This window comes from Cyrtonyx montezumae, unplaced genomic scaffold (assembly GCF_038088225.1).
Source record: "Cyrtonyx montezumae isolate F1298 unplaced genomic scaffold, pur_monq_1.0 scaffold_3, whole genome shotgun sequence".
In the NCBI taxonomy this organism is placed as follows: Eukaryota; Metazoa; Chordata; class Aves; order Galliformes; family Odontophoridae; genus Cyrtonyx; species Cyrtonyx montezumae.
This window is the reverse complement of record NW_027072034.1, coordinates 146040466-146066110: the sequence shown is the minus strand read 5'-3', so window position 1 is coordinate 146066110 and position 25645 is coordinate 146040466. Positions and strand designations below refer to the sequence as shown.

General features: G+C 37.9%; 1 protein-coding gene across 1 annotated transcript in view; it reads left to right on the top strand.

Annotated features, from left to right (window-relative positions):
• The first annotated feature begins 305 nt into the window (after positions 1-305).
• The window catches only part of TBC1D22A (TBC1 domain family member 22A), a 150218-nt gene continuing 124878 nt past the window's right edge, over positions 306-25645 (top strand). Inside the window, exons 1-5 of the mRNA XM_065743568.1 lie at positions 306-485; positions 2923-2979; positions 4413-4753; positions 5523-5702; positions 25004-25074. Coding sequence (XP_065599640.1) covers positions 424-485; positions 2923-2979; positions 4413-4753; positions 5523-5702; positions 25004-25074 — 711 coding nt within the window. The 5' untranslated portion in view covers positions 306-423. The remainder of the gene's footprint in view (positions 486-2922; positions 2980-4412; positions 4754-5522; positions 5703-25003; positions 25075-25645) is intronic.

Below are 25645 nucleotides of genomic sequence, written 5' to 3'. Positions count from 1 at the left end.
CCGAGACACGGTGCAAGGGGTTCACAGGAAGGGAACGGAAGAAAAAAGGCACTGTGACACCAGCAGCCTCGGCCCGGGTTTCCTCAGCGGCCACAGAAAGCAGCTTGACCAGCCACGGAAGCGCCCGCCATTATGGGCGGGGCGAAGGGCGCCACACGAGCTCTGCCCCGACGGCACCGCCCCACGCTCCCTCGCTGCCATTGGACCGATCCGACCCGACCGTCAGTATTCTCACTTCTGGTTGGCTGGATCTTCCGGGCCGCCTCGGGGGGCGAATGAGGAGCGCCGTTGTTGCCCGGTTCCAAGATGGCAGCGCTCAGTCCAGTTTCTGGGGAAGGGAACTGGGGGGAGTGATCCCGAGTGCGTGCGTCGGGGCCGCCAGCCGGGACGGGACGCGGGGCAGGGGATGAGCTGACAGCCGTCATGGCGAACGATGGGGGTAGGAAGCAGTTCTGGAAACGGAGTGGCACTAAGGTGCCGGGCAGGTGAGAGGGGAAGCGGGAAGGCCGGGGCTGTCTCGGGCCAGAGCTCTCGGACTGGTCCCAGCGCCGCAGCCCCGGAGCGCTCGGTTCGTAGCGGGGTGGCTGTATGAGCTCGTCCCAGGGTGTGTCTATCCCCTCCCCACAGTGGCTCAGTGCCCAAAGTGTGTCAGGGTGTGCGGCTCGGCTTCTGTGATTGGAGACCGTTGGCGGTCTCGTAAGTTTTGGTTACAGCTTGTACTGAAGAACGGGCTGAGAGTAAACGAGCGGTGTTAGCTTAATCCGCCTTTCCAAGCACCCCATGAAAGGTTCTGCTGAAGACTGGTTAAAAATAAGACGTAGAAAGTCACTTTTGTTAATGGTGAGTCTGTAACAGCAGTTCTGTGCCATAGCCTCAGTACGCTCACGTTTGTAAACATAAACTGTTTGCATAGTGGATGAGAAACTTTTCTTCTTTGTTATTACCCAGAGATAGCCAGATTCCAAAGTGTCAAAAGGAAACCTTAACAGTTCCTTATGTTTCAGAATGGATTTGCAACTTTTTATTGTTGCAAATTAATAAAAGAACATTAAAAAAAGTAGTCCTAAACAAAAATACTTTTCTTTGTAGCAATCCCTATGCAAACTTGAAAAAGCATTATTGGTTAAGAAGTGTTTTTTACAAACAGAAAGGCTGTTCTGTGTTACAGGCTCACTTAGTAGTTCTTAGACAATGACAAAAACAAACAAACAAAACCCCAAACAGCTGTAAAGTGTGATTTTCTTTGTAGTGTTTCAAAATATTATTAGGCTCTGCAATGTTCTCCTGAAGTGTGATGAGCAGAACCAGTTGCTGTATCCTAGATGAGAGCTACAAACACTTTCTCCCATTCAGCAGTTTCCAGGGAATATATCCCACAAAACACTTCATTTCCTTTAACCCTTATGATGCTGAAGTTACCTGTTCAGATATTTAACGGTGATGTTCTGTGCACCCATCCTGAAACTGTTCTAACAGCGGAGTAATTCATTCTACTTGCATCCTTTTTAAGGACGAGATGTATTCTTTTTCTCAGGTGAAGGTAATTTATTATTTATACCATAATAATCTTGCTCATCTTTGAACTTCAACTGTCCCTTATCCATAAGCACCAACTAGCAGTAGTTTTGTTTATCTAGCTATAAACTGCCTCTTCTAGTCTGACTGTTCTCTCTCTGAATGTCTTGCTTTGTAATTTTACTAAGTCCCTGAACCACCTGTGGGGATAAAACATGTTTGGCTTTCTTTGATTACACAAGCTCTATGAATAGTTGCAGTTAATTAATTTGCAGCCTACTGCAGATGTGGAAACATGAGAATATGGAGAATGTGTTCTTGTTTTTTTTATGGCGGAGAGAGGACTGTTGGTTTATATAGGGGTGAGTTCTCTTCATGTTCACTCATACAGTGCCTGAAAGAAAGGACAGATTGACTGTGCCGTGAAGGACAGTGGCTGGTGACAGCTGACCTTCAACTGATCCTGGAGTGGAGGAGAGAGCACAGACTGTTGGCTGTGGAGTTTACAAACTCCACCCTCAGTCATCTCTAGAATTAATTTCAGAAGTTAATGCCGCCTCTTTAGTATACATCTAAATCTACTGGAATTTGTTATGACTGCAGACTTTTTGGCTTGGTGCTAACTCGAGTTTACTAAGGTTGGACTAGTACATATTTGTAGTCTTGAGACTCAGTTTTGATTCTTTGGGAGGACGTGTGCCACCTTTTATGTGGCTTTCAGTTCAGATTTAGGTAGCTGTTAGCATTGCATGTAATTTGCTTTTCTTACAATCAGAATTGTTTAGTAATAATTTTCAACGTGAAGCCACTTTTACTTAAAATAATACTGTGGCTGAAATCTGGAAGGAAATGGACTTTAGTGATTTTGAATAAGATGCTGTTTTGTAACATTAGAGGTTTTGATAAAAAACGTATTTGGAAGTTAATTTGTTTCAAAGCTTTTATTTTTAGTACTCCCATGGGTTATGTTCTCTAATGTACCTCCTTCTGCGTTCTGTCTTTTTGTTTTTTCTTTGAACTGGTCAGCCTTGTGCGTCAGTAGCTGTTAAGAATTGTCTGCTTAGATTTTGGACCACAAGTACACAGAAAAAGTTAATCTTTAGAACAAAAACTCCCAAAGAGTTACCTGTATTTTATTCAAAGAAGTAATATATCAGAAGAGAGAAAATCGACTTCTTTTGAGCTTTCTTTCTGTGGAGTTACCTTTTTTCCTTGTTTTAATTCCTAGATGAAAAAAGAATCATCCTAAGTTGGCCTTGGGCTTTTTATTGAGATACTTTTGAGGATACTCTTCAATTTCAGCTTCATTGTTTTTATTCGTATACTGGATTCTATGAAATGGAAGATTATTTGAACATGTCAGTTCTCTGAGTGTTTAATTAATATACATTCTCTCTTTTCCTGCAGTATCCAACATGTATATGGAGCTCAGCATCCACCTTTTGATCCACTGCTGCATGGAACGTAAGTTAACCTAATGTTCAGATAACCAAGGTGATTTGGATCTCATCTCTCTTCTTTTCTTCTCTGTTATTAGAATATTGCTAATCTTCATATTTTTGGTCATGAGCTTGACTTTTCTGACCTGTATTGCATCTCCCTGGTGCTTAGTGTATTGTGAGTTGCAGAAGGGCTTTTCAGTGTCTTGTCTGACGTAGATAGCAATCTTTCGTTTCTTTGCAGTGCCTTAAAAATTTATGCTTAACACTTGTCTTAATTTAGCAGATGAAGCTTATAATTCAGATGTAAGCAATCTATGTGCATCTTTCTGTTGATCATCTGTCTATTTTTTGTGTGTGTCCATCTGTAAAATAAGAATCAGTTTATGGTGTGGATTGCTTTGAGGTGAAGGTGTGAGTTTTGCATGTGGCAGTAGGTGGAAGAGATGTGATAGTAATTTAGAAATTTATTGCGTTAGATCATCATTATTAGATATCAGAACACAATGTGAGTGAAATGGGCAAAATTATCATCATTGGTAACCAAATAAATTTCTTGCTAATAACCCATAGCTAATGCGAGTGCATTACTTTTCATTTCCTTATGGCTGAGGTGTTACTGGATTCCAACTGCTGCTGCTTTTTTAGTTCTCAAATGTTTTTAATTTTACTTTTTGAGAGTAGGGAAGCTGACTCAATGCGTGATTTAGCTGAATGAAAGCTGATGTGATTGCTCTGCATTACAGTAAATGAGAAACAAGACCAAGCGAGGGAGGAATATCTGGCTTATCTGTTTTGTACTGTTTTGACAGAAGGATAGAGTTAGCAGCTGATCAGGGCGTGCTCATAGTAGGAACTCAAGGAAATATCCTGACTATCAGAAGAGCAAAGTTCTGAAGCAAATTCATGCTAGAGTGCATGATTGGGGAGGAATGATTGATCTAATGAGTTTTAAGGTGAAATTTGATTTGTTTATGACAGTGATTGCATTTCTTGATTGCGTATGATGATTTAGGATTAGACCTGATGACTTGATTGCTACTGATGCTTGATTATGCAACAACTGCATGGAAGGTCCTGAAACATCTATAGAAACCCATAAAGCAAGAGAGCTGTAATGTGTCCTGTCTGTGTTAACGTGTGTTCCAGCACTGTTTCTCTTATTTGACTTTGAGCTTTTATCCATCTCTCTATCTTGAATACAAGGAAAGGAAAGACTTGTTCAGACTGCGTTCAAAGCCGAGAAGGGTGAGGTTGTTACTTGCCTTTCTTCTCAGAAATATTCCACAATGTTATATCGTGGTTGGAGGCAGCAGTAACTTGAGTGGACAGAGATAAATATTTGCTGCCTGTATAATGTCAAGCACTGACTTTTTTCTTTTGAATTTCCACATCCGTAGTGTTTTGCTTATTTTATTACTGATTCTCTAAAAATTGGTTACTTGTTTCTTTTAACAGCTTGATAAAACCAAGTTCAAAGCCACCTACAACTCCAGTGAAACTAAAGAAAGTCAGCACCTTCCAAGAGTTTGAAAGTAATACGAGTGATGCTTGGGATCTTGGGGATGATGATGATGAACTCTTAGCAATAGCTGCTGAAAACTTAAATACAGAAGTGGTCATGGAAACAGCTCACAAAGTAATTCAGAATCACAGCAAATTACAAGAACAGCATAAATTTCTGGAAGAGCATCTACAGGAAGAAAAAGAGGTAGAATCGGCAGAGCTGACTTCAGCTGTGTGTGGTGATAATAGGCTTGTGAAATCAGTCAGTGAAGGTCATGCATCAAGTTCATCAGGTATGTTAAGAAATGAAAAAAGATGTGGAAAATCAAGAGAGACCTATAATATTTGTCTTTTAGGACACTGACTGCTTCCCAACCTGTAAAAAAAAGGTAATTATTATTGATCAGTATTAATTGATTTGATGAAGATGCTGCACTCCATAGTAAACTGTAAAGCATGCCTATGAGAAATACAGAGATAAGAATAATTGAACTTCTTTGTTTTCAAACTGGATGCATATTCAGTTTTTGAAGGAAGTTGCACTATTTATTTTAATGCCTAACTGCACCAAGATGTATGCAGTTAATAATTCTACTGTTGTAGAAAAAAAAAAAGTTACTATAATGCTATTGTAGACAGTATTTAAAAACAAAAATAATTTGTGTGGAGTGGGAAGCTCATCCCATTGAATGACCTTGTCTGTATTCTTGTGTGAATTTTTAAAGTGACCAATTGCAATGATTTCCCATTTTTTTATTTTATTTTTTAAGAGTGATGAGGGGGGAGTAAAAACAACTTTCGGTTGTACAGTGATTATAGAAATGAATTAACCTTGCTGTTAGTATGATCTGTCATTGATGTTGTAGTCAGAGAATACTGCTAAGAGGAATACCTCTGCTGTTAACTCAAGTAGTTTGCAGTTTGAATCAGTGTGTTATGCCTTTAGGTTATATTTCTCCATTTCTCCAGAAGAGCATTCTGTTCTGAATTTAGAAGTTAAATCCAAGTTACTAGTAGTCTTCTTGATAGCTGAGGCTAAGTATTGTTTCTTTCTCCCTTCAGATAATGCTACTGAAGGTTCTTCCATGCAGAGATCACAGTCCCTTCCACAAACTTCCACACCTCCTTTGGTGAGTGGAATGGCAGACTTCAGTACCTCAGCTGCTCCTGCATTAACTGAAAGAGAAGCATCCCGACTGGACAAGTTTAAGCAGCTACTTGCTGGCCCCAACACAGACCTTGGTGAGTATTTCTTGAATAAGCTACGATTCCGTCTAAGTAACATTTAAATTATAAAACTTTCCTGACATATTGTTTTTCTGTTGGTTTGGTTTCCATCTAATTCTTTCAGCGTTTAGAATAGAACTTGCAAAAGAAGGATAAAACATAGTTGAATGCCTGTTGTAATATGCAATTTAAATGCATTCTACTAATAAGTAGAGTATTAGATGTCTTCTTGTTCTATTTTCTTGCTCTGTTTTTGTGACAAACTTCGGAAAAAAACCCACCAAAAAATCAACCAAAAACAAATCACAAAAGTATAAATAGGCTAAAAGCCTGCTAATGAAGCAGTGTGAGGTGTAAGAATGATTTTTCTGCTTAGAAATGTAAAAAAAAAACAAGGTGTGGAATTATTATTACATGTCTACTTGGTGCGTACTTGTCATGTTCAGACAGTAGTGCTGTGTCTCATCTGTGAATACTGACGATGTGTTATGTGAAAACAAATGTATTGTTGGATAACTTGACTGTTGCCTTTGTCCACTGAATTTTAGCTGCTGATTAGTAAGAGTAAGTGCTGAGAGGGTATCACAGAATCAAATGGCTGTGTATGCCAAGTGAAAATCTGTAGCAAGTAGGAAACTTGGAAGGCTTGGCTAGTCACTTTGCTGTAGGTCTTTATCTCAAAATAATACATAAAATGATTTTGAGTTAAGGCAGTTCTGGAAAATAAATTCAGGAAATTAATGGAAGGAGACAGAAATTGCATCTTTACAGTTATTTAACACTTCCATAGAACTGTGAGACTTCTTCACTGTAACCATACAACGTAGCCCAAGTTGTGGCTTTTTTTCTTTCATTCTCTGATGTGTCTTATGGTGAAACTGATGCTGATGAAGTAGGACTATGGAAACAATATTAGATGAGACATAGCACTTCAGTGAGTTATGGCATTCTTATAAAATACATTTGTGAATAAATTCTGAGTTTCTGCAAAACATTGAATTTGTTTCAAGCTTGCAGTTGATCATCAAATCCTGCTTTTTCATCCTTTCATCTGACATGTTATGTTTTTAATTTTTTAAACACAGTATAATAGGAGAAACCTTGCCAACAAGGTTATGAAATCAGAGGGAAGGCAAGATTTAATTTAAACCTGCTCATTTCACTTTTACTTCCTAATTGCATGTAAATACCTCCTCAGTAAGTGAAATTTGTAGGAAGCAACTTGTTTCAGTAGCTGCATAAGCATAAATTCGTATGATTTTTAATATGTTCTCCATGAAAGAAATGTAAAGAAAACTCAATGATTGTGAAACTGTGTGTAGTGTTGGGACTATGTTGCACGTATTTATTAGGGTAAATGTGAGTTTGTGTACAACCAAGTACGAGTATGAACACAGACACTGTTCATTGGAATGTGGTGTGTGCCTGTGTGTAGGCATGTAGGAAGATGCTTGTTTTAGCTCTGTGTTACAACACAAACTGTATTTAAGAAGGATTGTTAATGACTGTATTAGTCTAGGAAACTGTATAGACTGCTATTATTCAGTATAATACTGAAAATGAACTCAAATAAAACTGCATAACAGGCTCCAATCTAAAATCTATAGTGAGTAATGAAGGGATAGGTAGCTGTTCTGTTGCATATAGTTTTTGTGTGTGTGTATGGTGGAGGGGGTTGAGGAGATTGTTTATCGTGATCTGAATTAGTGGGCTGTCATGATGGAGACATTTCAGCAAATGCTCATTTCTAGATCTTACGTGGTAATGTTGCCTTCACTTGGAAGCAGTAGTTGAATTAGCAGCAGCAGAATATCTCTGACTTCTAGTGATACAGTTTTGCACGTTGTTGAGAGAGATTGTGGCAGGTCTTTTCAGAGTATATAGAAAACAAGGTAGCTTGTGGACTGGGACAGTGTCATGTGTGTTTTCACAGTGTCATGTGTGTTTTCAACTTGAGCCTTTTCTCCTGTCATGAGAAGTCAACACCGACCTAAGAACATGAAGTAATACGAATGACACTGAAAACTGTTCATTCACACTTGAATAACAATTATCCTACAGAGACTGCAAAAAGCAGTGTTAATCACATATGTCAACTTGTGGCTGTGAAAGTGTGTACTTTTTCACCATAAAAACTCAAGAGTTCTCGAGAAGATGTATTATATATATGCATTTGGAAGTGACGATTATTTTAGTCATTGAAATCTGCTAATAGATTTTGGAGTCAGGATTTGGTCTGTGGATGTTGTGAAGTTGTAGAAAGAGGTGTGTTCCATCAACTCCATCAGATTACACATGGAGAAAAATAACATACTGGGAATGTACAGTTGTCAGAGATTGAATCCTGTGGTATTTGCTACATAAATATACGATGACAGCCATTCTCAGTGTCTTTGTACAGTTTTATCTAGCAGACACTTGCAATGTGCCAATAGTTATGTGAGATACATTCTGATGTGTGTGGAAATAATGCAAACTAGGGAAGGAAGGGAAAAAAAAAGGCTTTAGAATTACCAGGGTATACAATAATTCATTCTTTTAGATTACTTAACTCTTATTTATGAATAACAAAGCTATTTCCATGGCTTAAAACTGCCTTTATCTCATTTCTGATGCTTTATACAGCTGAACTAACAGACTTGCTCTTGTAGTTAAGCCTTCCTAGCCCCCTTTACTCCTCTGTCCTGCAGGTATTTTTGTTCTTTATTTGACAGCGATACAAACAACGTGTCTTTTATCCTTTTGCGCTTTCTATTTGCTGTTATTACAGGTAGTGTAAACAGGGAAATTATAATGTGAATTGGATGTTAGAAGTAGTTACCAGTGTTAAAACAGAAACAAACAAAAAGCCAACAAAAACCCCAAACAGAAAGCAGTAATGATACTTAATCATAGAATCATAGAATGGCTTACGTTGGAGGGGACCTTAAATATCATTTAGTTCACAAAGACCAGAGCAGAAGGGGACAGTCACCTCTGTCACCCTGTTGATGCAACCCAGGATACTGTTGGCCTTCTGGGCTGAAAGCATTTGCTGCTGGCTTGGCTTACATTCAGCTTTTTGTCTGTTAGGACCCCTGCGTCTGTCTCTGCAGAGCTGCTCTCAGATTAATTCTTCTCTCAGTCTGTACACTTCTGGTATTGCCTTGATGCAAGTGCAACACCTTGCACTTGGCCTTGCTGAACCTCATTAGTTTCTTGTGTGAAAAGTGGGCACACGTTTGGATCACTGAGGATGTTGTCCTCTTCTACTGTGTCAACTGCATCTTTCAGCTTGGTGTCATCAGCAAACATGCTGAAAGTACACTTGATCCCATCATCTGTGTCGTTTTGATAAAGATGTTGAAGAGCACTCGTTCAGGTGCATGACATCACTTACCCTTCCTTTGTCCATTGCATGCTTCTTGGTGTATCATTTGTGCTACAGGAGAGAAGCAATCAAGAGCCTTAACACCTCTAAGTACTAATATAATGCAAGGAGTAGGGAGCTAATGGTGAAATTATGAAGTGAAAGCTGCCTAACAAGCTGAATCACATCACAACAAGAAGTGTGGGCTGGTAGCAGGAACCTGCTGTAGGAAGGAGTTTGGAGAATGACGTGAGGACCGATTGCCATCTATTAGATCATATTGTACAAATGCAGGAAGCAGGATAGGACTGGAGGTAACTGCTTAGCACACAACTGCAGAGTACACTGTAAGGCCAGTGTTTCTGTGTCACCTTCCACTCGTGGTACTGCAGGCCAGGTTGCTGAGAGATGACAATTTACACTAATAGTTTTGTACCAACTATCTCTGCTCATTCTTGCTTTGCAGTCAACTCGATTTAGATTTACTTCAAGTAAAGCCCTGCCTTGCAGAGGATTTTGCCTTGTTGAATTAAGATGGGCTTCTGGTTTTCAGAATCTCTTGCAGATGATTGGTTTGACAGGAGTGGACTCCAAAACAGCTCAGAGAGATTGAGAAGGAACTTGAAATGTAGGGTTTACTTTTATTTGTGCTTAGCGTTGTTTACACAATCTAGAATATATATTAAACCTGATTGAACACATCAATTATCATTTTTATTTGTTTGTGGTTGATAAAGGTAGTAGTCTGTAACAGCATTCTGCTGTCTTTTGTTTATCAAATTGATGTTACTGAAAAAATTCATAACTGTACAAAATATTCATTGAAATGAACCTGATTAATTTTCGTCCTAGCCTCATTAATTCTTCTGCATTGAACTGCATAGCCATTTGTCTTTATATTCTTGTCCCATCTATGTCACTTAGAATTTTATTGCCTCCTGTAGTTTTCAAGCACGTGCAGTAGATCATTGTAGTGTATATTCTTCCAGTTTGTTGCTGTGTAGGACAGAATTAACAAATTCTGACCTGCCCCTTTGTGTTGTGACGTCTTGTTAGTCACATCTCATTTTTCAAACTGTTATCACTGAAAAATTCTCTTTCTGATTCCTGAGTTAGTCAGCTTATCTGCAGGATATGCATTTCAGCTGCAAAATAAGAATACAAAAGAAAAAATAATCTACCCCCCCCCCCCAAAAAAAAAAATAATTAAACCCACACAAAACAAACTGAAAGGTCAGTATTCTATCAGTAGCCTGTTAGAATAGAGCAATTTAGTCGAAATTTTTTTTATTAATTAAAAATCTGTAATAAATTGGTGCTAAATATCCTTATGTGTTTTTCTACTGTTTTCTGCATTTAAATTGTTCCTATTTTCAATGCTTTGAGGTAATTATGTAAAGTCATAAAAACCAATGTTAAGTTTGACTTCTCCAGCATTACTGCTGTAGTTGAATATTTCAATTCCAAGGTAATAATTTATAGTTTTTCATTGTAACTGGGTAATAATAAGTTTTTGAAACAGTTTCTGAAAGGATTTTGCATAGTTTATCTCTGGAAAAGTTATTTCTCCTTTTCTCTGGATTTGTGATTGATGTTGCATTACATAATAGCTATTGACATACAAAACATCATCTTCCTAAAATGAAAACTTTCACAGATATTGTTGCTGATAATTCTTTTTTTAACTATTAACGATCCCTCTTATGGCATTATTAATATTATCCTTAACTTATAACTGTCCTATTGTGCTCTGCTATCTTAGTTATACTGGAAAACTTCCTGCACTTTTCTTTTGTTTTCCTTTCGTGTTTTTTTTTTTTACTCCTGAAAAAAATGTTGGCATCGTTTTCTTTTGCTGTCTCTTCTCATGTGTTGGAAATCTCTGTTCGTACACCCCTTTTTACACTTAACTACTCTAAATTAATACTGATCTTAATTACTTTCAATTTCTGTCTGCATTATTTTTAAGTTTTTTGTGTTGAAAAGGTTGACGGAAAAATCAGCTGTTTTTTGTCCACAGTGATTTAAATGAAAAAGAACCTTCTGGCTATTTTTCATTCATGATATTTTTGTTAATAGTTTCATATTTTCCACCATTATGTATTCTCAGAATTTACCTGACTGCTGTTTGGACTGCATTTAAATAAATCAAGAATTTATGACTGAATATAGTATGCAGATAAATTCAATATTTCTTGATTTATCATTTCAGTTTTAAGAGCTAAACATTATATAAAAGCCATTAAAATGAAACAGTATTTCAGCATCCTTCTTTTTGGTTATTTTCCTTCTTCATTTTATTAAAGTCTCCCCAGTCTTAGGTTCTATTTGCAGGTAGAGATGACTCAGTATATTGCTGTATTTAAGTGTTTTTGATACTACTTCAGAGTGGATTAAAGTGCGTTCAAACAATATTTGAACAGTGAAGGTGGTGGTTTTTATAATATTTTTTTACTTCTGTTTTCCCTCTCTGTAGTATGTCTGATTTCAGATCTAAGGTTTATGTTTGTATTTAAATATGTAAATGACATATTTCTAAGTATATTTATATACATACATAAACCTGAGTTCTGTGCAGTTGATATAAAATTATATAAATACTTGAATATATATAATTATAAAATATATAAACACATTATTTATATACAAATATGAAAGGGATGTATTTGTTCACTGGAGTTGGACTACATGACCTTTAAAGGTCCCTTCCAACTGAAATGGTTTTATGGTTACAGGAACTTGATCTCCCTTCTGTTTATTCACTCCCTTTGACTATTGGTAGGGCACAGTGAGGTCTCCCCAGGGCCTTCTGTTCTTCAGACTGATCAACCAGAGCTTCCTCAACCTTCTTTGTATGAAGGGTGCTCCAGCCCTTCGATGAGCTTTGTGACCCTGCTGTGAACACACTCTGACTCCACATCCTTGTGCTGAGGGCAAAAGTTCTGGACTCCATGTGGGGCCTCACAGGACAGGTGGAGGGGAACAATCACCAGCCTTAACCTGCTATTCACAGTACTCTAAGTGAGGCTGCACCAGTGCTAGATGTAGTGGCAGAATCATCTCTTTTGTAGTGGTTAGGAAAGAGTGAAGAATGTCATTATTTTTGCTTCAGGATAGTTGGGGGAAGTTAGAGAAGCGATACACATCTGCCTTGTAATCTCCAAAACTGAGCTGGTCATAAGTTTTATCCATATGACCGAAAACATCAATAATTATCTGCACTGGCCTCATTTTTCTTACATTTGGTTGTAAAATTTTTGTTACACTGGCATTTAAATATCTATTTTATGGAAAGCTTTGCAGGTTTGTGTAAGTTTGTTTTGTGCGACAAGAGATCAGAATACATGGTAATATAAAAGCAAAAATACATTTTTCCATATCCAGTCCGACTGCAATTGGTGGAAGCTCTACAGTATTAGTTTTCATATTTAGCATTACTTGAACATACAGCATCAGGTATCAGTTGTCTGGCTTCATGTAGATCAAAGCAATTTGAATTATAAGCTTTGTTTGGTCTCAAGGGGGATTGCTACTGAATTGCATCATGATATATGGTTCTGGTGTTCTTTTTGAGTTGTATTAAACATCAATGCTTTGATTACATTTAACCTGATAGAAATTGGTCAACCAAGAAGTAATTCCTGGAAGTGAATGAACCAAAACTGTTGTTGGAATCTACACCTTTTGGCATAAAAATGTATACTTGCATAGTTGTGGGTTTTTTTTTTAAGCAAGTTGTTTTTTTTTTTAAGTTGAGCAAAGTATCCTGTTCAATACACCACCTACTGTTGAATAAAGTTTCTATTGGATAAAAAAACAACAACAAAACAGTGAAATAAAACCAATCAGACACTAAGATTGAACAATTGCTGATCCCATTAACAAACAGGAATCTTCTCCTTTTTGTTAGGATACCCATATCCTAAATCTTTGCTTCTCAGTGCCCTCCTTTGCCAGCTTTCACATTTGCTATGACTTAGCATGAATATGATATATCACTGACTTTATTGAAGGGCACTAGTACCTAGATTCTGGACTTCATTCAGGAAGTAACTGCAAATTGACGAGCTCTTATCTGAGTTTTGTTAATTGCAGCAGCACAGCATGAAGCGTAAAAATGCCTCTATCGTGCTGAAGTCCATGGAGAACATTCTAGACCAAAACCATTGATCTGAACACCATTCAACAATAAATGCCTGATTAACATAATGTTTTGAACTGCTACATTTTAATCCTGATGAAAAGATGAGTATGAGTTCTATACTAACTCTCCTTCCAAATAGATTTGAATATAGAGTGTTAGAGTGAACACATAATCTTCAACTTCAGCTATGAGATTGTTGTCATGAAAATACAATCCAAAAATTATCATCCAGCTTCCTGTTGTACACACAACACTTTGGAAGTAACCTATACTTGACTGTGAGAAAAATCATTAAAACATAATATTCTACTCCAAATTGCAAAAGCTATTTAGTTAAGAGTATCTTGCCTGTCAGGTAAGGTTTTAGCAGATCATATAACCTTCACTGGTTATGCCCGGGCGTGTGATAAACAGTGCCATTTAGAGAGACTTTTTTGTTCATTATTCTTAGTTGCGCTATCTCCCTTTCTTACCTGGTTGTGTCACAAAAGGTGTAGCTGTGCAGAAGCTGTGTGAAACCGTGTTATCATGTTAAAGGGAAGAAGTTCAGTATTTCTGTTGGTAGAGATGCTCTGAGGGAGCAGTCTTGCCTGCTTCCCTTACCGTCTGAACAATGGTGTAGCAGGGAGGAAATCACTAGGACTGTCATCAGTAAGGCAACCTTACCAGTAATGATATCATATGTTAGATATTTCTGTTTATGCTAATGGAAAACTACTCTTGTGATTCAATGAATGTTCACAGTCAGTTGAGGAAAACTTGTGTTGATTGGTGATAAAAAGTCTTAGAGGCATTTGTTGTAATGGAGATGGGAAATAAGGGAAAAGCTTTTAAGCATTTTCCTGAATGTTTAAACAGCTTGTAGCTCTCACGGATGTAATTTTGATTCTTTACTTCGGTGATTCTACTGCAAGTCTTATTTTCAAGGAGGGCATAGGCAAGGTTCTTTGACAGCTGGATGCTGGTGCTTGATTAGCGCTGGCATTTCAGATGACAGTAAAAGGATTTCTTATTGTACATGTATGTTTTTTTGCTTCATGTAAACTATGAGCAAAGTTTAATTTCTTCAGTTCCCTCAGTGTTTGATCACAAACTGAAATTCAGCCTCATTTTCGATCTCCACTAATCCGTGAAACGTTTAGGAGGGATGCATTGCTATCCCAGTAGCCTTCTCACTTTGTGCTGATAATCACACATTAGCTTTTCTCACAAGTTGGAAATACTAAAACGCCAGGCAGCTGAAAGTTGTCTGGAGTTCAGTACGTGAAACGTAAACTTTTACGGGTGACCATATCAATTCTTTCACCTCATTCAAGAGTGTAGCTCTAGCCCGTTAGACATACGCCATGGGCTGCTGTTCTTTGCCTTGGTAAGATCCTCTTTGTTCTGTAGAGTCAATCAGCAGCTTTCTTCTTTAGCCAAAGATACTGGGGGAAAATGTTTGAGAGAAAGGGTGTATAAACATTTACTCTGGAGATGTGTACCTTTATTTATCTATTTATTTATCTGTTTATTAAGTGGCAGAAACTCTCTTGTGGATAAGCGTATGAATTCTGTGGCTTAGTATTTACACTGTAGCTTCACCTATTGAGTTTATTTCTTAGTGGGTTTGGTGTTCTCCCATTTGCCTTTGCTTTCCTCACTTTTTGTTCATTTTCTTTCTCTCATGTTCTAACACGAACCTCATCTTCTGCTTCTCCAGTTCTCTACAAAAAAATACCTGGCAAATTCTACTTTCCTGCTTACTTCTACCAAAGGTCCTAAGAAGGGTCTTAGCGTGTATTTAGAACGCTTGCTTGGACTTTATTTTCTGATTTCTGCATGCATTCAGAATAACTCTTTGTTCCATTGAGAAGATTAAGGGCAGTGTTTGCCTGAAAAAAAATTAATGAAGCTCCTAACAGACCTATTATTCATTTTGGAAACCAGTTGCTGTGGTTGCCATAGTAATAACAAGCCCTTTATTAAAGCTTTTTTTCTATATGTTGTGCCTGCATTATAACATGCGGTTGGGGGAGCTGCAGTTCCATGAATCTGTGATCTTGAAAGAATTTTCCAGCTTTGTATAGTTAAATTATCCAAGGAATTTGCATTATAGGAACGTAAAACATGTAAATCTAGTTTATTGTATCTACTGTGGAATTGCTCACGCAGGCCATCACCACATGCAGCTGATTACAGAAACCTCAGTGGAATAACAGCTGTATCAAAAATGAATAATGCATATCAAGAAATTTTGAACTCCTTTAATATCTCATGATTTATTTTATTGATTTATAACTGATAGAATGATGAACATGTAGTTCCAAGAGAAATACTTGTAGACTTTGTTGTTTCCCTGTGTGTTTGTTAGTTGTGATGAACAGTAGCTGTAGTAATAGCTCTTGGGGTTATAAAGCTTGTAAAAGGTGTGGATATTTTTTATTTTTTTGTATAGTGCCCTGTGAAATATTTATGGAACGTGAAGAATCTTTACATAAGTTGCACTAAAAGCATATTGTCATAAGGTTTCCTTTAGAATAATTAAACATTTTCTTCTTCAGAGTGCTTGAATGTATTGTACTTCCAGAGAAAAACATTCTTTTCTGAAAGGAAATGAATTATGCCAATTTGAGGCATCTATGTATGGTGTTATTATCCCTTCGTAATAAGACATCCAAACCCAACAGTGTTTCGGCAAATTAAATGCAGAAGTGACAATTGTCTAGTGGTAGCAAATGGAGAGATTTTTTCAATGTAAAATCTGTGGGGATTTATAAATACGTTCATTGGTCACAGGATTACTTAAAATGATGGGTCAGCTCGAAGACAGAGCACTAATGGGGCTTCACAGTGTTGCTTTACAAAGTGTTCTTGCAATCTGAGACCGGGTTTCTATGAAGAGTTTTACAGCTACTGCTCTATCTAATTTCAGCTCTGAATCAGTAGGTTAAACTTATTTCTGTATTTTAGCACTTGGTCACATCCGTGATGCGAATTTTTTTTGCAACTGTTTGTTTTGAAGATAGTTTAAAATAAATTACTTCCATATTCTGGAATTTCGAGGAAATGTTAGTTCTGTTCAAGCAAGGATGTTTCGCAGTGCTATTTTAATTGTAGCTGGTGTTAAAGCTCCTTGAAGAAGTCCTGTGCTGGGGAGCATGTTTTCAGCTCATGACTATGACAACTAATTCCCTGGCAAGTCTGTATGGGAAAGAAGTTAGTATAATGACAATAAATTGAAAGTATGCTTTGAATAGAAATAATCTAACATTTCAACCAGTGACAAATAATTTAATGCTTAATTAGATATTAAATAGAGAACAAGTTTCTAATATAAGTACATTTCGTTGGTGCTTACTCTCTTGGTGTTGGTTAAGAATGGATTTCTTCTAATACCTTGATTTGAAGGGTTGCTAATTGTGAGGTATACGTGCACAGTCATACAGGCGTTTTACATGATACGAATCACCAAGTTCGAGAGCTATACCTTCACATCTGCACTTCCATTCTGCTGCATTCAAGACAACAAATAATGGTGATGAAAGAAAAGCTGAAGTTATACAGTTGCTTTTTGGAATTTGTTTGATCAGGGAAAGCTTCTGTGTTAACATCAAGCTAGCATTTATTAATTTCTTTCAATTTACGGTATATAATTTCTTTTGGGAGTTGTTTACCCCTTTATCCCTATAGTTCCTTTTTAATCTTTTAAAATACTATTGAAGCACTTCCTGGTATTGGTCTAAACGTAATTACGTTCCAGTTATAGTTTTGGAACATGCTACATACTGCAAATCTTAATTTTTAAAAAGCATTTTACAAATGAGCTGAGAAAACCAAGACTTGACACTTGTTTCTGAGCAGAACTGTTTCTCTATGTTATGGGGAGTTTAATTTCTTGGTGAAGTCAGACTGTCTGTGTGAAGGAGTGAAAATATTGACATATGAAGTCAGCTTGCAGACTGGAACTTAGTATTGTAGTTTTGAGATAAAAACATAATGAGCATAATGATTTCATACTTCTTCCTAGCTTGTTTTTTAACAGAGAATCATAGATCTTGAGTATGAATGCAGGTACTTCAATTACATGTTATCATTTGAAATTACAGAATGATCTGCTGGGAAATTTTTAAGGATACAGCACATCTTATGCATGCATTTGAAATAAAACATGCATACGATTCATGTATTTTAACAGCATTATTACAACCTGTCAGCTTCACTGCCAATTTTTTTATGTACATCCAAAATGGTGTTTTGTATAAATGCTTTGGTTTGTTCTTACTTGTCTTGTTACTAGGGGCATGTTTATTGTATGCTGCAATAATTGTGTTAAGAATGAATGGCCTTAGAGCATCTTTTTGTTTCTTTCCCCTCTTGCTTTTGTTGGGAAGGACAGGACTTTCCTTTTCTTCTTTCTTTCTTTCTTTTTTTTTTCCTCCTGTTTGGATGGTATTGAACCTTCAAGGGAAAGCATAATGTGAATTGATGCTTTAACAATTGCAATGCACAGGAGTCAGACTGTATGCTTTTTGTGTAATAAGCATGAAAGCTTGCTGCTACACCTGATAAGAATTCATGCATAACCTCTTTCAGTTGTAATGTGTGCTATTTGTCAGTTGGAAAATGCTCGTTGAGCTCACTGTAATGAAAAATTACAACTGGAATTTTATACAGTGTTGGAATAATCTGAGATTTTGGAATTTCAGAAGACTGTGAAATCGAACAGCAGCCATTGTTCGTACAAAAATGGAGTTATTACATACCAAGGGCTAATGGTGTACAATGAAACTAACTTAAATCTCTGTTGTGCAATCATCTGTCTAACAGGTTCTGTACTGAAAGACATTACCGTTCCACTTATGAAAGCAAAAGCAGAAACAAAAGCCTTGAGGAAAATTCAGAAGGATCTTGTATGACATGACAAGAAAGTGAAGATTATTAATTTTAATAAAATTATTATTAAATACAATAAGAGAGCCTCCAAAAAAATGATTTTCTGTGTCAAATATGGGGAGGAGAACAAAGTCAGTCCTGTTAGTGCATGTAAACACTGCTAAAAAAGCTTGATAGAAACACCTTGCAAAATATTTAAAAGCTAGCAGTTGATAGCAACGTTCTTAAGCATTTTGCAGGCTCATCAGACAATCCAGGTGTAAAAAGAGCACCCAGAGAGGAGAATACTGGAAGGATGGGAGGAGCATTTTAGTCCCAAGTCCTACACTGTGGGCAATTATTTCAAGGATCTGTTTCAAATTAGTGTTGTGCTGTAAACTGGAAGCACGCAGCCCTTCCTGTATGTTTTCTCCCACTTAGAGAAACAGCAAGACCTTTGAAAATCAGTGTCATAATGTACAGATGTTATTGTTTGGAATTAAGATGATTAAAGCTCTCCTTACTTGAAGGAAATCTATGTTCATTGCATAATAGTGTCAGGAACAAAACTGATTTCTCTTAAAACTTGTTGAAAAATAGCTGTTTCTCCTTTCTTTTTAAGGAATGTTATTTCAATGAGGACTACGTGCATTTCTTTATTTTTATTTTAGAAGCGGAGCTTTCATTTGAAATTGTGCTGTAATTTAAACTCTTCAAACTATCCTTGCTTGGTCCTGAGTGTACAAGGGAAGCTCAGCTGTATCAATCAGCTGAATGAATTTCTATTTATAGTCTTACTTGAATAAGAAATATTTCAATTTGTTTGCATGTTTCCAGTCTTTGATCTTAAGTGAGTTAGCTAACAGTATGTGCTATCTTTGTCCTGGATGATTTGTCACTGATTTCATATGCTCCGCATTATCTGATTCTGACAGTAGACTTAGTAGATTTTTTTTTTCTTCTTGCTTTTGTTTGTGGGTTTTTTTTAAATTTTATTTATTTTTCATTCTGTGCTTGGATTGTTTTTAGAGATTGGTACCTGTGTTTGTGCATTCGATTTTACAGAATCCCAGAATTGTAGGGGTTGGAAGGGACCTCCAGAGACCATCAGTCCAACCCCCTGCCCAAGCAGCTCCCTAGCCCAGGTTGCACAGGTAGGCGTCCAGGCGGGTCTGGAATGTCTCCAGAGAAGGAGACTCCACCACCTCTCTGTGCAGCTGTGCCACTGCTCCGTCACTGCACTGGGAAGGAGTTCCCATGCACATTTGTGCAGAACTTCTTATGCTTCAGTTTGTGGCCATTTCCCCTCCTCCTATCTTCACACACTGCAGAGAGCAGTCCAGCCTCGTCGCTTTGCCCCCTGCTCCTTAGATATTTATAGACATGGATCAGATCCCCTCTGAGTCTTTTTCAAGGCTGAACAGACCCAGGTCTCTCAGCCTTTCCTCATGAGAGAGGTGTCTCTCGCCTTTTTATCATCTTTGTAGCCCTCCTCTGGACTCTTCCCAGAAGATCCCTGTCTTTTTTGTACTGGGGGGCCCAGAACTGGGTACAGTACTACAGGTGAGGCCTCACCAGGGCAGAGTATAGGGAGGAGGAATCACTTCCATTCTATTGGAATGGAGTTGAGGGAGGAGAAAAAGTAGTAATGTGAAGGATTAGAGAGTTTTATGCAATAGAGTGAGAGTGAGAAATTGCATAAAAACAATAGAAAGAGTTTCTCAGTTGCAGCCTTCTTTGTATTTACTGTATGTTCTATGCTTATTACATATTTGTAAACAGTGTATTATATCAGTAGTTAAAACTTGAAGCTGTAGTAAAATGATTTTGTGAAAAAGCCTTAAATTAATGTGCAGGATCTGCAGGTCCTTTTGGTCAGCCTACCTGTAACACAGATTAATTACAACATGTGAAACAAATGTATTCATGAATACTGCTCAAGGACTGCAGGAATGGTATGATGCACTATTGGGGACTAGCTGCTTTTGAAGACCAAAGGCCCTTATTATTAAGCCAACACTGGAGCTCATGATTATGTTCCAAAGGTGGAGAAGAAATGCAGCATGTGATTTTTAGATGTTGTATTTAGTTAAGGCAGATTTTCTTGTTTTACTCATATTGTTTATATTTGTCTACCGTGGCTCAGCTTGCTCTGATTGATTTCTGCCCTTTTGGCTTTCAGAAGAAAATGACTGGCAACACTGTTAATTATGATTTAGTGCTTAGTAGCTCAGGGGTTTACTTATACAAAAGCCTGGGCGGAATAGAAACTTGTTGAGGATGTGTTGAATGCTTGTCTGCAGCCCCAAGGTGCTGACTGTGCCCTGGTCTGAGGCTGAGCTAATTCACTAGGACATGGAGAACTGCTGGATGTGATGTGAGAAATTGCTGAACAGAACAACCACTGTGTGAGAGAATGACAGAACTTGTAAGCAGCACCGCATGGGGATGGTCCTTCATGAATTATTTAGGGAGAATTACGTGAGAAATGTCCAAACAGTGCCATTACTTGGAGGGGAACAGTGAAATACTTTGCTGGTTCTGAAACACTGTCCTTTCCTATGCCTGGGTGACCATTGCAGAAATATCACAGTTAGGAATGGTGTAGTAAAACTGGGACTGCTAGGTAATGAAGTAATTGGTGTGGTATGTTAATTTAAGAGAGGACTGGGTTAGAGAAAGTTGAAGTAGAACAATGGTGATATGAAGTAATAGAAGAAGGGATGAAGTAAGCAATCATATGTCTGGGTGTTCTCAGGGAGTGCCTATAGGCCATCTTGCGCTTGATCGCTGACAGTGAAATCAAACATGTTAAGATGATGCCATGTGAGTCCAGCTTGCTTATGGCTGTGAGGAGGACGTAGTGCAGTGTTTTTTGTCTGGTAAGCAAACACTGAGATGGGTGCATTGAGAATCCTGGAATCACTGTGTTAAGTGCCTGATCCAGGCTTGCTGTGACACTTTTGACTCCCCTGAGGATAGAGGCCTTGCAAGGAGGTCTTGACAAATTGGAGGGCTGGGCAACTGCCAACGGCATGAGGTTTAACAAGTGCAAGTGCCAAATACTGTGCCTGAAACACGGCAAGCCCAGATATACAGGCAAGCTGGGGGTTGAGAGGGAAGAGCAGCCCTGCAGTAAGAGGTTTGGGGGTTCTAGTTGATGACAGACAAAGAGTCAGCAGTGTGCCCTGGCAGCCCAAAGGGACAACTGCAGTCTGGGGTGCACCAGGTCCAGCACTGCCAGCGGGCAAGGGGAGGGCTCGTCCTGCTCTGCTCCGCAGTGTGGCCTCACCTGCACTGGGTGCAGTGTGGGTGCCACAACGTAGAGAGTAACCTAAGATGGACGATGGACATGAAGGATCTAGAGGGCAGGTTGTGTGAGGAGCAGCTGAGGTCCCTGTGCTTGCTGAGCCCAGAGCAGAGGAGCTGAGCTGAGTCCTGATGGCGGCTGCAGCTCTCCCAGGGAGCGGAGGGGCAGCGCTGAGCTCTGCTCTGTGTGACAGCGACAGGGCCCGAGGGAGCGGCATGGAGCTGTGTCAGGGGAGGGGGAATAGGGAAAGGGGTCAGGGAAAGGGGCTGCACCAGAGGGTAGAGGGCACAGAGCAGGCTGCCCAGGGCAGCGGGCACGGCCCCAAGCTGCCAGTGTTCAAGGAACATTTGGACGGTGTGCTCAGATGAAGGGTCTGAGTTTTTGGGTTTGTAGAATAGAAATTTACACTTCGCCTTTTAACCTTGATCTTCATCTCGGACACTTGTTACAAAGCTTATTGTTTCAGACCTTTGTAATGCAAATGCTTTGTTTTAACTTGGGCTTCTTGGATAGATTTCTGTATATGGCGAAGTTGATAATCTTCTGAAGATGATCACTTAATACCACGATAATGTAATAATTTCTTTGTTGAATTATTTCTGCTTCCCAGCTACTCTTCCCACTGTCTGCCCCTTCCTAAAAAATGAGTTCCTCGATGCAAATTTCAATAAATGATGCTGGAGAAAAAAAAAATCTTGCTCCAAAGGGTGAGGTACTCAGACTTCTGTTCTGTTTTAAAATGGCTGTTAGTTTTTCATCTTCTCCTGATGTTTTAAAAAACCATCTGCTTTTCTTTGCAGCTATACTTAATGAAGCTTGTTCCTGTCCAGCTGTGCTCTGTATCGCAGTCTTGCTGTGTGTCATGACAGAGCTGTTGGTGTGCTTTTTTTTTGTTTGTTTGTTTTTCTTCCCTATCTTGTACATTCTTGGATTTTCTTCAGAATCCATCTCTGGCTGTTTTCCTATTGTTTGTGACATCCAGTAGTCTTTTCCTTTGGAACTGCTTTCTCATTTCTGTCCTCAGTGCATCAGCCCATCTCTGCCCTGTGGTTAACAAATCTCTGTGCCCAGACCTAAAATTTATGTTGAATGGATGATCCTGAGTACTATTACAGGAAATTTAGCATTGGTAGGGTTCATGAATTGCTTCTTTATCACTTCTTATCAGAGAAATTTGTTTATTATATATATTTCCCTTTGAATCCTTTGTGTTTTCAGTGACTGTGTGCTTCCATTATAGTTGCTGTGCTAACCTGTGATGTATTGTGTTCAATTTACACTTCACCATCTTAATGAGTGTTTATAGCCTGTTCAAGTTCTGCTTTCATTGTTACTTTAGTAAGTCTCACACTACACTCTAGTAGTATCATATTTTGTTTGGTGTTACTGCTTTTTTGCGCATACCGCAGTTTTCCAGTGCCAGTAAAATCCTATAAATGAAGAAAAAGGGAGGAATTTGCTAGGATGCCTTGGAGTTTTGTGTAGAAGCATGATCTTTTTTCTTTTTTTTCTACCCATTCACTATTCAGAAGTACTGTGGGCTTTTAAAGGCATATAATGATTCTGCTTATATTTTGCTTCAACTCCAACTGCTTTTCCTGATTTTGATATAATGTATACCCTTTGTATGTATTTCGTTAAGCCATGGAAGAATAATACATTTCTTCTGTAAGTTGCCAAGTGGACAAAACCCCCTCAATTCTTGTTTGTTTTTCTTCCTTGTTATTTATTTATTTATTTGTAGTTCAGATGGAGAAGTAATAGAAACAGTAGTTTTACTCAATAATTCTCAAGCTGATGGTTGAAAATGAATTCATTTTATGTTGTAGTGTATGGAAACTACTGTAACATTATGAATGGCGTGCGCTTGCTTTCTAAGATGAAATTCTTTTCTAGGTTGAGACAAATCTTTTAAAAAGTTAATACATTCAAAGAATAATCATGTTTACAATCACATTCAATTTGATTTTTTTTTCAAAGAAATTATTGGGTAAACAAAGAGAGATGTGGCAGCAAAACTGTCTATGATGCAAAGTTACCTTATCTTCTAATGATAAATTTAATTCTAAAAAGAATCCTTAAAAAAAGTACAAACTCTCAAGATAAAATTTTCTGGTGAGATGTTACTATAACAGGACAGGTGTGTTCAAGTTAAATAAAAATAGTGAAGCTTAGTGGGAGGAGAACAAAGCCAACCAAACAAAATGACCTTCAAGATGTTGTCTAGACTTCAGTTTTAGAAGCCCTGCCAGTAATGCGGTATTTCAGTATTACTGATAGGAAATAGACAACGTGGAGAGAGGTGGCGTGGCATCATGATTGGCTTCATTAAGCTGAATCTTTTATCTTTTATAGCTCTGGTGTACTTAAGTGTTGTTGATCTACTGAGTTTTAACATCATTTTATCCTTGTGAAACTGAGTAGAATTTTATGTCTCACATTGTAGTTCGTGTTACAGCCTTCAGATTACAGAAAGGCAAGGAACATCTGGACTTGTAATTGTTTTTTTTCCTTCCAATGCACATTCTTAAAACATCTGTGATGAGGAAAAAAAAAAGTTTATTGTTACTGTTTGGTATAAGAAAACAAGCAAGTATATTTGCATAATGTGTAATTAAGTTGTGGAGCACTTTGATATGGGACATTGTTGATGCACAAGTATCCAACCCATACTTTAACAAAGTACCTCCTTGCTCTTGAGTTTTTTTCTTCAAATGAAAAAATGCAAATTCATTCATTTAAAAACAAAACTACAGAGTTCACTCACTGGACAAGTTCTTATTACTTTGTTTTATTTATTTTTTGTTTGGTTTTTTGTTTGACAGTAGGTATATAGGATATTTTTAATGACTTACTTGAAATATGGAATTTGGAAAACATTTTCTGGAATATACATAGTGAATTTAAAAATGCAGAACTAATTGGAATGAGTAGATTAAAAGAAATGCAGAACTTGGTGGCTCTGTGTCCTTAGTCACGTTAATAATTTGAAGTTGGTTTTATCCTAATTTTCTGTTCCATGTAGGAAGAGAGAGAGCTACTATCTCAAGTAGATACCTCAAACATACTGTTTCATAGTGAGACTTTCATGCATCTTTTGTCTTTACACTTTTAATGTTTTTTCTATAACTTTTTCCCCCCACAATGAACAGATTTCACAAAAAATACTTGAAATCTCACAGATTACTTTAGCTGGGTATGCTGTCTGATGAGAGGAGCTTTCCAGAGAGGATACAGTGTGCAGAATGAAAAGAGAACATTGAATTAAATTCCAGCATGCAAACTTAAAGTATCATTCCGGTTATGTAACTGCAAATCTCATTTTTAATTAGGATCTGTATAAGTTATTATGCAATAAAAACTGAGTCTGTCTTGCATATTAATGTATGACAACTATATTTAAAAAAGCCAACAAAACAAACAACTGGGCAGTACTTCCAAAGGCTACCTCCTCACACAGTGTTTGTTATCATAGTTATCCCTACGGGAAGTAATTATCCAGTGTCTTATTAACTCTTTGGAATTGCCATATAATTTGATTTCATTGAACTTCCTAAGAAGACATAATTAATGTAAACAGCTTTTTACTGATTTGAATATATCTGTGTTTATCGATAATCATTTGTTTTAGTTATCATAAAATACTTTTCTTTTAATAGAAGAGCTACGGAAATTGAGTTGGTCTGGAATTCCCAAACGAGTTCGTCCCATTGCATGGAAGCTTCTTTCAGTAAGTTTTACTTCTGCTTTTCATTTAGCCGTAATCACTTTCTTCAAGAATTACAAATAATTTTGCTGGAGTTGTAATCCATCAGTAATACTTGAAAGCACTTCTGTGTGCTGATACTGTAAAATACTGTGAAAGCAGGACTTACGTGATAAGTAGAGTCTTTCAACCAGTTTTGGTCGAACATTGGAGACTTGAAAGACAAGTGAATTCCTATTATTTTCTCGAAAATAGCCACACAGTGAGGAAGCAAAGGCTATCTGTGTCCCACAGAAGGCTTTCATCTGGCTTGACATTACAGTAAGCAGTAGAGTCTTTGCAGGAAGGATTAGTGTTGTATCGAGGAGGGGCAGTGAGTTTGTGTTGGGACATTTTTCTGCTGTAGTTTAAGATGAATAAATCCAAACAGCTGTGTTGAGTTACACTGTGGCATTGAATGCTCCTGCTCTAGGCCTTGAGTCCATGCAGGGAACCAAGCTGCTTGAAAAGCTGATTGCTTGTTTGCTTTTGGCTTGCTGAGTGCTCACTCAGACCCTTATCTGAAGTTCCTCATTGGAGGCAGGGGGAGTTTGGA